The sequence below is a fragment of the Canis aureus genome, chromosome 18 (genome assembly GCF_053574225.1).
Source record: "Canis aureus isolate CA01 chromosome 18, VMU_Caureus_v.1.0, whole genome shotgun sequence".
Lineage (NCBI taxonomy): Eukaryota > Metazoa > Chordata > Mammalia > Carnivora > Canidae > Canis > Canis aureus.
In genome coordinates, this window is record NC_135628.1 from 47,346,179 (window position 1) to 47,364,360 (window position 18,182).

The window sequence follows — 18,182 nt, forward strand, 5'->3', positions numbered from 1 at the left end:
AAAACAGGAAGCTCTTTTTTTAAGCATTATTGTTAATAATTACAAAAGTTGTATGTCTGTGTATTCATCATAGAAAATTAAGAAATACCAAAGGCACAAAAAAGAAAATATTTTGATAGAAATCTCAGTACTTAGTGATAACCATATATACAGATTTCTAAGATAAAAACATTTTTAAACTTATAAATGGAGTCACACTGTTAACGTATATTTTTGCAGAGTAATATAGAAATGTTTCTTTGTCCTATTTGTTATTAAATATAGGATCTATGTTAATTTTGTCATTTATAAATTTACATTTTTTAAAAAGTTTTGTGTAATCCTGTTGCTGTCTTTCAGTAAAAAAAATGAGAAGAAAGAAAAGAAACCAACTGTCAGCACGTTTGCAATGGTGAGTCTGAATTTATTCAGTGTTCAGAATGCTTTGGAAATTTGACTTCTTCTTACCTAGAAAAGAGATATTTCATCTGGTATAATATTTTCACAGAAAGTATATTACTGAAGAGGTAAAACAAATAGGTTTAATTTAGCTTGTTTTCAGCAGAATGCTGATCATAATTTGCCATGTATATTGAGCCTCAACAGCCACTCTTCTTGGCCTAGATTTCCATAGTCTGCTAATTATTTATGTGGCCAGTGGTCTGTTATCTATTCACTTCTTCCAGTGATGGTCTCAACCATCTGGATAGAGGAAACCAGATAGAGTAATGTTCTTACAGGACACAAAGTTCCTTGTCATCAGTGGCTCTCAAATTCTGGCAGATTTGAGGTCAAAGTCTCAGGCACCCAAAAAGCAGAAGTTAGCAATGCATTATTTATTACTATGGAACTTAGTACATGTAATTATTCCTCTGTTTTGAGTAACTGATAATCTCAAATTTGAAAAACATTTTATAATTCTTTATCTCATTTGCTGGTTGCTTGGTAGTTGCTTAGAAGTTTTTCTTCAATCAGACTTGGAATAAGAGGGATTTTATAGGTGTGACTGGTTTCTAGTGTCTCTCTACCTGGGTCCTCCTTTTTTTCTTTCCTAAGAATCTAGAACACTCTTGTACCAATTAAGTCTGGCAGTGAGTGCATACTTTATAATTCAGTCATAACACATCAGATAGTTTTTAAATGTCGGTTGTGGGGGAGGGATAGGCTATCTTCTAAAATTGATATTAGCAAATTGAATATAAAAATAGTAACAGGCAGGAAAAAAAAATAGTCCCCTAACTGGGGACTCTGTGGTTATCTTCCATGATCATCTTGTTGCACTAAAGTTGCTCTGGTTATGGTTTCTTTCACTTTTTGTCCTGTCTCTCCTCTCTTTGGAATGATTTGGGGATGAGACTAAATACATTCTGAGAATAGGTCATTCTCAGAAAGACTACCCAGATGGGTGCACCTGAGTGGCTCAGTCATTTGAGTATCTGACTCTTGATTTCGGCTCAGGTCATAGTCTCAGGGTACGTCATGTGATTGAGCTCCACGTCAGACTCCCTACTCAGTGTGGAGTCCGGGATTCTCTCTCTCCCTCTCCCTCTGCCCTTCCCCCCGTTCATGTGTGCTCGCTATTTCTCTCTATCTCTCTAAAATAAATATTTAATAAAAAAGACTACTCAGGTGATCAAGGGACAGTTTTTGTTTTTCTTATTTATTAAAAGAAGCTTTTATGTTAAAGTAGTGTTTATTTACAAGATTTAATTTCAGTTTTGTCATTTTGAGACCAAAATATTTCTGTCTTTTGCAGTTTGGTTTTTATTACTTGTAGCTTAAATTTTTTTTTAAAGTCTTATTTAGAAAATTTAATATATGGGATTGCCTGGGTGGCTCAGCGGTTGAGCATCTGCCTTCAGTTCAGGGTGCGATCCTGGAGTTCTGGGATCAAGTCCTGGATCAGGTTCCTGGCATGGAGCCTGCTTTTCCCCACTGCTTATGTCTCTGTGCCTCTCTCTCTGTGTCTCTCATGAATAAATAAATAAAATCTTAAAAAAAAAAGAAAAATTGACATTTAATAGACAGAAGTAATATAAGTACAATTTAAGCCACAAAAGAATAAAAATCTGGAGTTTAAATGTGAGGGAGTAATAATACATACATAAAGCATGTGTTGTTCTGAGTACTCTATACCAAAGTCATTTAATTGTTACAACTCCCTTTGAGGTAGATACTTTTATTATTCTAATTTTATGGATAAAGAAACTGAGGCCAGACATATTAGCTTGCCCACTTGATAGGCAACAGGGCCAGGATTCAAACCTGTAAAGGTTTGAATCTAAATCACAGTGCTCAGGATGGCATAGAAGGAATATATTCTAAGCCTTTTGATGAAGAGCTGTACTATTTATGTGGCTTTTCCTCATGTCTTTTTCCTGAGGAGTTGACATAGAAAGCTGAACTGAACTCATATGTGAAGACTATAGACATGAGGACATATTCAGGACAGTTAACACTATAGTACGATGTTGTCAGGTAAGACAAAAACTCGTGTGTTAGGGCTCACCACGAACACCAGGTTTGATGAGTCACTAGGAGGACTCCCAGGACTCAGCATATTGTCATACTCTTGATATTCATGGCTAAGCTTTATTACAGCAAAAGGAAAATCAACAAAGCAAAATCAACAAGGGAAAAAGGAAAAAGGCAGGCAGAGGTCCAGGAGAAACCAGACATAACCTCCCAGAGTCTTTGCCCAGTGGAACACACTTAACTCTTCCCAGCAATAAATTGTGACAATTCTGAAATGCTATCAGATAAGCTCATTAGAAACTCAGTACCCGAAATTTGTACTGAGGGCTGATTATGTAGGCATGGCATACACCAGAATTCCAGACTCCTAGAAGGAAGGCAGTATTCAGCAAAAGCACATTATACAAAGTATAATTTGTACTTTTATCAATTAAGTGTTGTTAACCCACCCCAAGTCCAAGTTCTAGGTGCCCACCAAGGGCCAATCTTGAACATAGATCTTGTGAAATAGCAAGTCTCAGGCTTACAACGTTAACTTATTTCTACTATGAGACTTCTTAGCAGTCTTGAAAAAGTGATGAAAAACATAAGTGATATTCAGGATTTCTACGAGCATTTTAAAAAATATCAGATCTTATTTTAACAGAACAAGAAACATAAAAGTAAAATAAACTCTATGGGAAATAAGTATAGGAAAAATACAAGTGAGGCTGCAGTTCCTACACAAAGTACTCCTGAAGGATTACCCACTCTTACTAGGAACGTGCTGCAGATTCAACTCTGAGCATTTTACTTCACCTATCTTGTTGAAAAATTAATTTTTTCATCAGACTCCCTGCAAGGAGCCTGCTTCTCCCTCTATGTCTCTGCCTCTCTCTCTGTGTCTCTTATGAATAAATAAATAAAATCTTTAAAAATAAAATTTAAAGGAAAATTAATTTCTTTCAAAATAGGTAATAGCTATTATCTATCTAGTACTTCTTCTGTGCCGGGTACTTGTTAAACACAGTGATCCAATGACATAGGAGCTTGTGTTGTTCTTACACTAAATGATGAAACAGGAGAAGTTAAGCAATGCATTCAAAGTCACAGATTTACGTAGCTAGTAAGGGGGCAGGCCCAGGATTTGCCACAGACTACTTCCTCCAGAAGAAGATTTTATTCATTTATTTGAGGCAGAGACAGAAAGGGGGAGAGAGAGAGAGAAAGAGAAGGAGCAGGGGGAGGGGCAGAGGGAGAAGGAGAAGCAGACCCCCTGCTGAGCCGGGAGCCCTATACAGGGCTGGATCCCAGGACCCTGGGACCATGACCTGAGCTGAAGGCAGACCTTTCACCGACTGAGCCACCCGGGCACCCCTCCAGAGCTAAAGCTTCTAACAACTTGAATCATTTATGGTAGTTTATGATCGATCAGTTAAGCTTTTATCTGTCTGGAATCAAAGTTCTTTTTTGATGCTATTATCTTCTGGCCACCTGGTCATTCTAGGATCATTAAAGATTTTACCACCAGGTTCAGTGTCTCCCTTTCCACACCAGAATTCTTACTATCTTGGGTAGCTTTTATGATGTTTTGGATAATGGCTCCCTGACCTTCACAGGTGCAGTAATCTGTTTCTTCTATGCCCCAGCCATCTGCTTGTATACTCACATCCTGAATTTTATTGTTATTTGAAACTGTTATTAAAATTGTTATTTGAAAGTGACCAGTTGAAGCAGCAGCTTCAAGTAGTCAGCCATCTCCTTTCTTTTCAATCTGCTCACTATTCTCTCTGGATATTTGGCCCACTGACCCATCCCTTGCCCACCAGCCACTTCTCTTGCCCAAACTATAAACACCCTTTCACCTGTCATCTGTTACATAAAGGCCAAGCAAAATCACTGTCTGCTTCCTTGGTGCCTGAACTTCTTCACCTGATTGTTGCTGTAATACCCCCCACCCCTACCCCACGGCCAAACAGGGTGTATTTCCAGCTGAAATCCTACTCTTCTTCTCACTGTGTCAAACCTCTACTCCTTTCATATTTCCCATTTCTCTCCTTCTCTCTTTGGTGGATGAGCTCTCCTTTTATTTCACAAACAGAATGGAAGCCACCTGACAAAAGTTCATCCTGCCCATTCTACAAGCCTATCTCTACCTGGATCAGATCCCTCCTCCTTCCCTCTGAATGTAACAGAGGAAGACTCTGGTTCTTAAAATTAATCATTCATTAGACACTTGGATGTCTCAGTCGGTTAGCATTCCATCTTCTGATTTCAGCTCAGGTCATGATCTCAGGGTCATAAGATCAAGTCCCATGTTAGCCTTCTGCACTGAGTGTGGAGCCTGCTTAAAATTCTCTCTCTCCCTCTTCCTCTGCCCCTACCCAGCCCACACATGTGCTCTCTCACACTCTCTCTTAAAAAAAAAAATGTAATTCACTCATTTACCTTGACTCTCACATCCTCTGCCTTCTCAAGGACCTTATGTTACTACTATTATTATCCTTTCTCTTTTGTATCTATGGTCTCTCCCTCTCTACTGGGTCTTTCCCATTGACATCTACATGTGAAGTGTCTTCAGTTTCAGTAACACCATCCTTCAAACCACCCCTCTCTCTTGCTGGCTTCACACACAGGAGCTGCCTTTACTTGTCTCAATTTTACTTTCTATTCCACTTCTTAACATATTATAACTTGGCTTGTTTCCACCACTCATCAAATTCAGCAGACATATCTTGATTCCATCTTGACTTTTAAGTAGTGCTTGACACGGTCTATCATACTCTTTCTTCCCTTTGCTTCCATGATGCTATAGTATGCTGATGTCGGTCTTATCTTTTAAAAAAAATTTTCTTTAAAGATTTTATTTTCATTAGAGCATGAGCAGGGGGAGGGGCAGACGGAGAGAGAGAAACAGACTCCCCACTGAGTGGGGAGTCCAACATGGGGCTCAGTCCCAGGATCTCCAGATGATGACCTGAGCAAAAGTCAGATACTTTTTTTTTTAAGATTTTATTTATTTATTCTTGAGAGACACACAGAGAGAGGCAGAGACACAGACAGAGGGAGAAGCAGGCTCCTTGCAGAAAGCCTGATGTGGGACTCGATCCCTGAACTGGGATCACACCCTGAGCCAAAAGCAGATGCTCAACCACCAAGCCACCCAAGCATCCCAAAAGTCAGATACTTAACTGACTGAGGCACCCAGGTGCCCCTCTCTTGTCTCTTTTGTTCTTTTTTTTTTTTGTATATTTTTTTATTGGAGTTTGATTTGCCAACATATAGTATAACACCCAGTGCTCATCCCGTCAAGTGCCCCCCAATCTCTTCCATTCTTTTGTCATCTTTGTGAAGTTAGAGTTCCTTAACCCCTTATCCCAGTACTCAGTGATGGTGTTGGCATTTTTATACTTTCACACAGAAATTTCCAAATTGTCTTCATGCAAAATTTCTTTCTCATTTGAGTACTCTGTGTCCAGATCATCATGTGACTGAGTCCTTCCTGTCATTGAGGTCTCAGCTCAGATGTTGTCTTCTCAGAGAGACAGTCCCTAACCAGCCAGTCTAAGCCAGCTGACCCTGCTGGTCATTGTGGTCTAAGCTCTATGAGGGAAGCAGTTTTTGTATGTTTGTTTCACTAGATACTCCTAGTGCCTAGAATAGGTACTTAGATATTGAGTGAATGTTGAATACATTGATTCCCACTTTTACTATTTGCATCCTCTATGAGGATAGGTAGCTTGTCTTTTTCACTGTTGTTTCTAGTACCTAGAACCAAACCTGACCTTTATTAGTTTCTTAACAAATATATTTTGAGGGATCCCTGGGTGACGCAGCGGTTTAGCGCCTGCCTTTGGCCCAGGGCGTGATCCTGGAGACCTGGGTTCGAATCCCACGTTGGACTCCCGGTGCATGGAGCCTGCTTCTCCCTCTGCCTGTGTTCTGCCTCTCTCTCTCTCTCTCTCTCTCTGTGTGACTATCATAAATAAATAAAAATTAAAATATATATATATATTTTGAATGTTGAATGAATGAAAAAAATTAATGTGTTCACTGACTTTCTTCTCCAACCCAGGGACCATGGTACAGTCAGGTTAACTAACAAGCCTACTGAATATTACCTAAATCACCCTCCTTTGTGTGTTGGCCTTCCTTCTCTGTGGCTCTGTTTCACCCCTTCTCTTTTCCTTATCAATATCTAGCCAAACATTTTCCATTTTATTGTATTTAAAGGGTTCCATTTATAATTAGTTTAAGCCTCTGTCTTATATTTCACCTGATGTGTCACAAGTTTTGTTTGTCTCCTTCACTGTGAGCTACTGAGAAGTCTTAGGAATTTTTACATTTCCTAAACCTGTAACAGCACCTGCTTATGTTCCATATTACTATATTGTATACTTAATTAAAGTTTAAGTCCCATTTTCATCCTCACAACTGCTTTGTGAGACTTGCTGCACACGTGAATATTTTCCTCATTTTATAAATGTAGAAACTGAGGCATTATTAAGAGATTATTTTCCCCCACACTCCCCTTTCTAGTAAGTGATAGAGCTAGGGCATTTCACTGAGCTTTTGTGTTACTTAGCCTTATGTTACCAATTTTCCTCAAGTTTTCTTACCACTTTGTCTCCAGAAATCAATCTTGCTTACTGTCACAACTAAACATGAGGTTTTGAACTCTGTCAGCTTTGTCCCTGTTCTTGGAAACTTGTTTGTATTCGTGCCTACTCCTAGCTCATTCCTTCTAGTTTAAGGTGAAGCAGGCATGTTGATGGCTCAGTGGAAAAGCAGAACAGTAAATTTATGCTCATATACTCGTTGTCTATATCTAACAATCATTAGCATTTTGCCTCACATTTCATCTGAAATTGTAGATTTTGTGATGTTCCATACCTAACTGCCTGACATCTCAAAAGTTTTCCTGTACTTTTTCTTATAAAACGTAATATAATGATCATATTTAACAAATACTAATTCCTTAAAATTATGTAATGTCCAGTTTATATTCAAATATTTGCAATTATCTCAAAAAAGAAATGTATTTTACAATTGATTTGTTCAAAACAGGGTCTAGTCAGTGACAACATTTAAATAGTATATCTTGTGGTCTAGAAACTTTCTCTTTCAAAATGACATTGACATGCTCAAAATACTATACTATTTGTCCTGTAGAATGCCTCATCTTCTAGACTCTTTTCATTGTTTCCTTATGGCATCATTTCACTTGTTCTTCCATGGCTTACATTTTTAATATACTAAAAGTTACTTATAAATACATTCACATTAAATATTTTGTGGTAAGAAGATTGCATAGAGGATGCGTGTACTTCACATCTCATCACATCTGGAAACATCAAATGTCAAGAGTATTTTACTTTTTTACATGCTAAATTTGATCACTCAGTTAAGGTGATGGCAGATTGGACATTTCCTTTGTAGAAGGATCTCTACCTACCCTCACTAGGAATTATCTTGGGGTACCATGGGATATCTTGTTTCACCCATTAGGTATATCATCCACCAATGATCCCTTTCCTCAGGTTCTTGAAGTATTTGTTTCCTTTATTCTGTAGGATGTTGCCCATTTCAATTTCCTTCCTGTATTTTCACCAATAATCTCTGTGAGTGATGTACCTATAGACATGTGTAAGACTTCATTAAGTAGTCTACCCTTGATGTTGCATCCTTGTCTGGTGTCATTTTCTTGTTTTTTGTTTTGCCCCAAGATCATCAAAAGGACAGTCAACGTGCTGTCTCACTTGCTTCATTTTCACATTATTCTTAATCCCAGTCACTCTTTTTCTCTTCATAGATGATCTTATCCAGCTCCCGTGACTTCTGCTCTTTATGCTAGTATCACAAAACTGTATTATAACTCTGAATTCGCTCCACATGCTTCTTGGATAGCACTTCTAGGATAAGCAGTCAAATGGCACAAAATGAGGTTTCTCTGTGTCCCTTCCCTTCAAACTCTTGCCTCTTGTGGTTTGCCTTAGCTCAGCAAATGGTACTTCTTTGTCAATCAGCTTTATATTACTGCTTCTATACCTCATACCCCAGTCTTCTCTGAGCATACTGCTCTGCCTGCTGGCTTTTTTTTTTTTTTTTGGTTGAAATGCCTTTCCTTCTTGCTTCTAAACACATGCCAAATATTCAAAGCTGGAAGAAAGCAAAACCTTCTCTATGAAGCTTTTCCACAAAGAAGGAAATGACCATTTGCTCAGTTTTATGTCTACTTTGTATACCATGCTGTCTTAACATGCAGAATATAGATTGCATATATTTTTTTGCTTTGCCTTCCTCCTTCTCTTCAAGGACTTTGAGGACAGGATGTAAACGTTTGGTATTTATCTGGCTTTTATTAGTTATTGGGTAGGTATTGAATAAACACTTACATTCATGGCCTGCTGGGTTTTGTTATGGCCAGTGATTAGTTTAGGAGGTAAAATATCCTGTGGGAGTAGTGATGAGAGAAATCCTTGTATATCAACTATTTTCTCTTCTTATAGTGAGGAATTTGATATTTTTTCCACTTTAAAGGAGTCTCTAAGAGAGAATAAATGGCTTCTGCCAGTCTCTTCCACCTTATTTGTGTTTTTTTAAGGGGGTGGATGAATGCTTAGTTAAGACAAAGTAAATAATGGCAAAATTTAGTCTGTGTTTCAATGAAATATGAAAAAAAATGCCAAAAGAACATAGTTTCCCAGTTTTAATTTGTAAAGAGGAGGATGCTATAGATTATATGTCATTAACTCAAACTTAAGCTTACTTGATTTCATTTTTAAGAGCTAGAAATATTTATTTTTTAAAGAATATTTATTAGAGAGAGAGAGGCCTTTTGCTCTGCCCCTGTTGGGGTAGAGAGAGAATCTTTAGGCTGACTCCCTGCTGAGGGGCAGAGCCAGATGCAGGGTTCAGTCTTAAAACCCATGACATCATGACTTGAGCTAGATGCTTAACCAATTGAGCAGCCCGGGCACCCCTAGAAAAAAATTTAAATGCAAATACCTCAGTATATATTAGATGTTCTTCTTAAACCAAACTTGAATTTTTGCTAATTTTAAAAACCTGTTTATTTATTTGAGAGAGAGAGCATGTACACATGTGTGTGGGAGAAGAGGAAGAGGGTAAGAATCTTCAAGCAGACTCCTCCCTGAGCACAGAGCCTGATTTGCTGCTTAATCTCACCACCCTGAGATCATGACCTGAGCCAAAACAAGAGTTGGATGCTTAACCAACTAAGTCACCTAGGTGCCCTGAATTTTTGCTAATTTTACAACTCAGCTCTACTAATTCTTTTCTACTTCATGGATTGCCAGTCACTACTGCCAAGAACTATTCTGCTCTTTTTTCTCCACTTGTCAATTTAATACTTATTCCTACTCATTACTATTTTAAGTTCCTTTTTAGCTAACTTTAGGATTAGCTTCTGTCTCTTTGTCTCTAAAACCTTTCTATTGATGTGTCTTTTATGTTGCTTGATTTTGGTCTTTGTTTTGGTTTGTGTTCCCTGCTTAGGCCTATGATTTTTTACCCACTTTCCTCCCTAGATTACAAACCTGCTGATTATACCTCATGCATCCACAGTACAGCCACCTGCATTGGGGTTTATCCACAAACCTCAACAGGGGGCTTCATCTTGTCTCTGTTTTTGTTTCTATTTTCTTTCATTTGGTTTTCTTTTGATCCTTAACTAAGTTCCTTGAATTATACAGAAGTATTGATTGCTTTTCAAGTGGACTGTCACAGAGCCCTGAGCTCATTCCCCTTACTGTGTCTTCTTCTCATCATTTTCTGGATGCAGAGAAGTCTTTCTTTACTTTTGACTTGCCTATATTTAAAGAGATTATGCAGATCTACACAGGTCAGTCACTGTGGTCATAGTCTGTCTTTTCAGGAAATCCTTTTTTAGGAAACATGCAAATAACTGGTTCTTCCTTTCATCTTCCTTCTTACTATTGAGGCCTAATTGCATTCAAACCATTTTACATCAATGCTAATTTCATTAGGCCACAGATATTTTACTCAAGCAACTTTCATAAAGCAACAAAGCATTTCCTCGATTATGTTCTCAGAAGGGCCTTTGGCAATCATGATTTTTCTGGGTTAAAAAAATCTTGAGATGAAAAGTGGTTTCTATTCTTGGAAATCAGAGCAACACATACATATTTCTATTGTTGTATCATTAAAGACTTTTACAATTTCCCAGAATGTCCCATTCCTCTCATCAAAACTCATATATAATAAAGAAGACAAACTGAATCCAATATGAAGAAGTAGATCAGAACTCAATAGAAGAGTCAAATATTTCTAATTAGGCTATTATAATAGTTTAGGTTGGACCAGGATGGTAATAGTATTAGTCTGAGAAATTCTAGGATTTTGAATATATTTGGAAAGTAGAGCAAACTATCCATGAAACTGTGCTAATTTCCTATTCTTTACATTTTCTTTCTTTTTTTTTTTTTTCAGTTTCGCTATTCAAATTGGCTTGATAGGTTGTATATGTTGGTGGGGACAATGGCTGCCATCATCCATGGAGCTGCACTCCCTCTCATGATGCTGGTTTTTGGAAACATGACAGATAGCTTTGCAAATGCAGGAATTTCAAGAAACAAAACTTTTCCAGTTATAATTAATGAAAGTAAGTATTATTTGTGGCACTGATCTTAGAGGTTTGAAGAAAAATCTGTTACTTAGAAGGATGTTTAGCCCTCATTAAATACATTAGTGTGTTTATTTCTGGGGGAAAAGGGAGGAGTCTGAGCTACAGTTAATATTGGTAATAAGTTTGAGAAGATAATAATCATAAGTATTAGAATCCACACTGCAGGTCTTGGCAAAGATATGCAGAAAAAGGCAGAGTTCTGTGAATTCAGAAAGATCCCAGGAAGTTTCAGGAAGAGGTAAAGGAACCACCTTATCTAGACCTTGAATAATAAGTAGAAATCAGTTATGAGATTTTCTGACGTAATGGATATGAATGTAAGAGAAAAGACCAGGATGATTCTAAAATGTTTACCCTAAGAAACAGGATAAACTGGATGTAGTTACCATCAACTGAGATAAGGAGGATGAAGAGAGAATATTTTTGGGCAGTAAATACTAGAAACTTAATTTTAAGTATTGTCACAGGTTGGGCTCTTTGGAAACATACTAAAATGGAGAAGTTGTGTGTGTGTGTGTGTGTATGTGTGTGTATGTGTGTGTATGTGTGTGTATGTGTGTGTATGTGTGTTTTAGGATGGAAGAAAAATAATAGCTTCTTTGCATGCTAGTGGAAATGATCCAAAAGAGAGAAGAAAGTGATGCTTTGAGAGAGAGGGAAGAGATTTGAGTGAAGTCCTTGACAAAGGATGGAATATAATGTCCAAAAAGAAATACTTGCTTTAGGTAGGAGCACAGATAAATTTATACGCAGTTAACAGGTGGAAATAGAGAGATTTGAGTACCAGTGCGCAAAGCGGAGTTGATAAGGAGGTGAGAATTTGTGGAAGTTTTCTTGGGATTACTTCAATTTTCTCAGTGAAGTAGGAAGCAAGACATTTGACTAATAAAGAAAAGAGATGTAAAATAGTCCTCCAGGAGAGTGGGAATGGATTATTGAAATGATTTGGGTGTCACACACACTCTCACACTTACACTTGATTGAGGAGGGACTAGTTGATAGCTCTGAGCCCCCAAGTCACCTTTGGTCAAGCCTAGATTGTTTTATTTTATTTTTAAAGATTTTATTTATCTCTTCATGAGAGACACAGAGAGAGAGGCCTAGATATACGTAGAGGGAGAAGCAGGCTCTCTGTGGGGAGCCTGATGCAAGACTCGATCCCAGAACCCTGGGATCATACCTTGAGCCAAAGGCAGATTCTCAACCCCTGAGCCACCCAGGTACCCCAAGCCTAGATTGACTTAAACTAAACTACTCAAAGACTTACAACCTGGTGGGTGCTCAAGTGGTAGAAATTTTGAAAATGCCTGTTTGAGAATACACTTGAGTATACATTGATACTCACATAGCTTTTTCAACTTCAGGTCTCTGATGAATGTTGTAAGTCCTTTCCTCCAAAGTATGCATCCTTTATGTATCCTTTGATACCTATCCATGGATCCTAGGAACTCTTATGTAATTCTGAAGAACACATTGTTTACCTTGAGGCAGGCTTACTTCAATTCTGTGAATGCAGTTAAGAGTTGGGCTAGAGAATTTATGATATGTGTGAAATTTAAGCATTTCTTATGTCCCTTTATGGCATTCAGAAGGACCTACCAGAAGATGTACTACCTTGGAATGGCACCTTTGTTTTATACCATTCACCCAAAGGAAGTTCTTGGTGCTCGCTAAATTTATTGGTTCCCACTTATGCTGTATTTGGCAATATTCTTTGAGGTTAGTTCTCTTACTACTTCACAGTGGAAGAATCAAATCTTATTGTATTCTCTGGTAGCCCATGTGTACATTATGCGTACATCTGTGCCCATTTAAAAAAAAAAAAAAAGATGTTATTTATTTGAGAGAGGGAGCATGCATGCAGGAGTGGGGAGAGGGGCAGAGTGAGAAGCAGACTGCCCACTAAGCAGGGATCCTGATGAGAGGCTCTATCACAGGACCCTGAGATCACGATCTGAGCGAAAGGCAGGTGCTTAACTGACAGAGCCACATAGGAGCTCCCATCTGTGCCCATTCTAATTCTCAACTACTCAACTACTGCAGTGTCCAGTGGCCTTTTTAAAAAACTGCATTAACATTTTTTATGCCGTATCTCTATCACCCAGATATTATCTGTTACTTTATGAACAAAACAATTGATTTCTTTAAGTGGAAATACTAATCATTCCTATGCCTACCTCCTGTAGATATGATGAGATGGACAGTAATCTGACTTAGTTACCCACTAGCATGCATGATTTCCCAGATGGTGGTCCAGCTATGGAGACTAGCTCCCTCATAGGCGCATGTATTTGCCTGCTGATCCAACTTCCAGGCTGAATAATGCCTGCATCACCACACCTCATGGGCTGGTCACTGGGATTTCCTCTTCATAGACGCCTGCATCATATAGTTTCCAATTGGAGTTGGAGTTCACATTGTGTTCTTTGCCCATCCTTCCCACTTAGTTCATTCTTCTGATCTTGGGAAAACTTCAAAGTGTGTTTCTGTCAAGTTCTTAGGAGGTATGACATTTAATGGTTAGAAAGCAGGCTCTAGATTTGGACTGCAGGGCTGTAAACCATCCCCCACCTTTATCATTTTTTAGTTTTGAGGTTTGGGGGGATTTCTTCATACTCTAATTTCCTTGTCGGTAAAAAAATTGACTAACAGTAGAACTACTTCATGGGGTGGTTGTGAGAATTAAATAGATTCGTCATTTAAGGCTCACAGAGCAGGGCCTGGTTATAAAAAAACACTCAACAAATGTTCGTTACAATTGTCATATTGTCAGTAAATTCATGCTTCCATGCTTCTAACAAATGAACCTACATAACTTGTAATGATGACATGGTTCTTTGTGTCATTTCATCTTTACAGAACTCTGTGATACTTGCTCAATTTTTATTATTGTTTAAGTTTGGGACATACCCAGAGTTACTCAGTCCCTGTTATAGATATGGATAATTATCCCTTTTAGCAGCATTTTCTTAGTAACTGTGGACCACTAGCTATGCCTTTCTGGGAAGCCTCATATAATGGCTCAGGAGCCAAATCTGGATTGTTGCCTCATTTTATACTGCTTGTGAGCTAAAGGATGATTTTTCTATTCTTAAATCATTGGGGAAAAAATCAAAAGAAGAATATTTTGTGACACATGATAATTATATAAAATTGAAATTGCAGCATCTGTAAATAAGGTTTTAATAGAATACAGCCATGCCCATTCATTTGCATATTTTCTGTGGCTGCTTTCACACCACACTGGTGCAGTAGAATGTTGACAGAGACCATATGGTCCACAAAGCCTAAAATATTTATCTTCTGACTCTTTCCAGTAAAAGGCCATTCTCTGAGGTAGGGTATTGAATAGGGGGTTATTATCTTTAATTGTTCCATCAGTAAATTTACTTTAAACTGTTTCATGTGCCAGACACAGTACATGTCCCAAATATTCATTCTCAACCCCTAAGAAACTTAGTGTAGTGGGAGGAATGGACACATGAATCAACAAATGTAGTCAGATATTAGTGCTGTGAAACAGAGATACACAAAATCCTTGAGAAAGGAGAGGAAGGGCACTTGACTCCATATATACAAATCATGGGAGGCTTCCAAGAGGAGGTGATAACCAGGTTTCGTCAGCATCAAACCTCTCATGCACAAAATAAACATGTTCTGTGTTACAAGCGAAATTCTTTTAAAATAAATACTAAGTAAAAAATAAGTTAATATCCTTCTCTCAACACCACCCCTTACTGCCACTACCCTGCTGTATATCCTTCTATGTCTTTTCAAAAGCAGCATGCTTTGAAATTTCCAGATATCAGATTATTTTTTTGGGACAGCCTCAAAGGTTTTGAGGTCCTAGATATGAAAGCAAATGAGTTCTCTGATGTTTCTGGAGGGAGAGCCAGTTTACTGAACTCCTAGCACCCCGACACTCTCTGACCTTTCTTCTTTTGCCCTCCCCCTGAAGAACTTTATTACCTCTCCATGAGGGTAGACTGGACAAGAAGTATTTCTTGTGTAGAGGAGATTTGGATTTGCTAAGGCTCTTCAAAGCCTGAGAGTTTTACACTAAACATTGGATTTTACTAGATAGCTCCAAAAACTTTGAGTGAGAAGATACTTCTCTGCTGCTACAATAAACCCCTATGAATGCTCTTTATTTTATCCTGATGCCTTATCCTCATTATCAGACACTGGCCTTGGTCCTGCTCTTTTTGTTGTGGACCTGATTTCTTGACACCCTACTTTCATCCATCTTTATCTTGTTTTTAAAATTTGCTTTTACCCAAAAATCTCTGATGACTCTGGCCTAGGGAACTCTCTGGTCCTGCCATACAACTTTGGTGAAAAAACTTAACCACTGCAGAATTTCTGTAATGTTCTATGAGTTTGCATCTTCTTCATGAGACTAACAACTCTCTAGAAATGAGCCCAGATAGAGATGATTGTAATTTTAGACATGTTGTGTTGAAGGTGACAGGTTGGGTACAAGTGTAAATGACAGCCAGACAGTTGAAGAAATAAGACTGAATCTTGGCATTGAGTAAAGGACTAGAGAATTGGCAGTATTTGAGTGGAAGGGATGTTAAACCTCTTGGGATAGGATACAGAGGAAAGTAGAAGGAGTAGGAGCCTTAAGCTTTGAGAAGAGACCCATTCATCTGCAATAACTAAAGCTAACATTTATTGAGCATTCAAGATGTGTTGGGCACTGTTCTTAGTACATTATATGTATTGACCCTTTCCCCTCCTTTAGTGCACTAAGGTGGATACTATTATTATCTATACTTGACAGATTAGGAAAGAGATCCAGAAGGTTGAGTAAATCTAAGTTGCCTCCAGTTATAGAGTTGGTAATGAGGATTCAAACTCCTGTAGACTGGCCCCCAGCCCACACACTGAAGAAAAGAGGGACACCCAGAAAGGAAGACACTGAAGATAACATACTTATCCAGAAAGTAAGGAACATGGGGGATATTTGCCATATCTTATGATGGTTATCTCCCAGAGATACTCTTTAAATAACCACTTGATTATTTATTGTCTCTAATGCTTCCATTTATGGTACATCCATATGGATGGCTTTTTTCTTTTTCCATAATTGTATTATGGTTGGTTCTATTTAGTCTCCTACATATTGTGGGCTGAGGAATGGAGAATATGTGGGTCATTTAAAATTTGGTACAATTTCATAATTCAAACAAAAAGGGGAAAAGTGGAGCTTATTTTCATATTTATCATAATATTTATCATTTCTATTCCCTTGCTCTAAAACTCATGAGGAGTAAGAAAACTATTTGTAAAATTATCCTCAAAATAATATCTGTATTTTGCTGCTTACACTATGAGTGTGTAAATCATGTACAGATCTTGAATGTGTGTTTCAAGACTTTGATATACACAAAGAAAACATTGCTTTATTATGCTCTTAAGGCCAGCAGTGTGTATGCTCCAAACTAGAATGTTAGATAATATTTAAATTTGAGGTACTTCATAAAAATTCCCATAATGGATCTGTTTTCTTTCATTTGCTCAAGGCTTTCCTCTGCCCCCAACTATTTCATTGGAAAAATTCTTAGAGGTAAATTTCAGGAAAATTGAGTATCAAATATCAACAACATATTTGGAAGTATGCTGTTCAGTGTGGTAGTTTTGAAAGTTTGTATTAAAATTAAGATGTGACTAATTTTTCTAGTATAGCAGTATAACATAGCCAGATTTTTTTTGTTATTATTAGGAGAATGCTTTTGCAAACCAAAAAGTAGATTACCTACAATGTCTTTTCTACAATATATTATAAAGACAGGATACATAGATAATATTTACCTATTTTAGATACTTAAGAAATGGGATGAGCCCAATGAAAGATTGAATCATGGGATTGTATAGATGAAAAGAACCTAGAAATTGGCCCAAACCTATAATTTTATAGATGTAGAAGACAAGGCCAAGGAAGTTAAAGCAATGTGATCACAATGGGATTGCTTGTCAGTTGGCAGAGCTGCCTTTTAGTCTGATATTTTGTCCACTCTACTGGTAGTGATTTCAAACTCTGCCTAAAATTGTGGCAAACAATTTTTCACTTGATCTTTTCTCTGCCTAAGATGCCATCCTGTAGATTTGCTTACAGGTATGTCAGGCAGGGCAGCCATGAGGTGTAGCTCTTCAGGCCAGGAGTGTGAAAACGGCGTACCTGAGGAGAATGTGGGTCCTGGAGTCCACCCGTTGGCTGCAGTAAGCCCAGTCTCATGGAGTGACAGATTCTAGCCTGGGCAAATGCCAGAGGCATTTGATCATCTAGGTAGAAGGCCCAAATTTCTCTTGCATGTGTTTTATGGAGCTTCCTATGCAAGAAAACTGGAAGAATTGGACTCAGTGTTCTTTTTTTTTTTTTTTTTTTTTTGATAGTCACAGAGAGAGAGAGAGAGAGAGGCAGAGACATAGGCAGAGGGAGAAACAGGCTCCATGCATGGGGAACCTGACGTGGGACTCGATCCCGGGTCTCCAGGATCGCGCCCTGGGCCAAAGGCAGGTGCCAAACTGCTGTGCCACCCAGGGATCCCTGGACTCAGTGTTCTTAAGCTAGAATGCACTTTGTCAATCTTTTAACTCTGTGGTTTACTAACTCTTCTTTAATCACACTATCCAACTCTTCTGCCCCCAGCACTGTGTATATAATGTCTCTCATGGAACTTCAGGTCACGTCTCTCCCAGTGGTTTTCTGTTGCATGGAATAAATACAGATTCCTTATGTTGGCTCATGTGACCTTGCCCCTTATGCCCATAAATCTCATTGCTTATTACCTACTCAGGACAGCCCCACCTGCAATCTTCTCTCTGTGAGCACTCCCACCTCCTTCCTGGTGTTACAGAAACTACCCATTTCTCTGTAATGGCTTCTTGTCATTCACTTCTCCCTCAGAAGGGCCTTTTGGCCCTAACCCACCTGAAAGTCACTATAGCATTGCTGCTTGTCTCAACAAGATTTACTACTCAAAAACTATCTTGTTGATTTATTGGATTGCTTGCTTCTTACAGCTTGTCAAATGGGAAGAAAGGCATGGGGAGAAAAGAGGAAGTTTCTGGCAAA

At 38.2% G+C, this 18,182-nt stretch overlaps 1 protein-coding gene across 3 annotated transcripts in view; it reads left to right on the plus strand.

Moving 5' to 3' along the window:
- ABCB1 (ATP binding cassette subfamily B member 1) overlaps positions 1–18,182 on the plus strand; it is a 206,545-nt gene that overhangs the window by 114,727 nt on the left and 73,636 nt on the right. For all 3 annotated transcript variants that reach the window (XM_077857100.1, XM_077857099.1, XM_077857101.1), the window contains exons 3-4: positions 340–391; positions 10,906–11,077. In XM_077857100.1, coding sequence (XP_077713226.1) covers positions 340–391; positions 10,906–11,077 — 224 coding nt within the window. The remainder of the gene's footprint in view (positions 1–339; positions 392–10,905; positions 11,078–18,182) is intronic.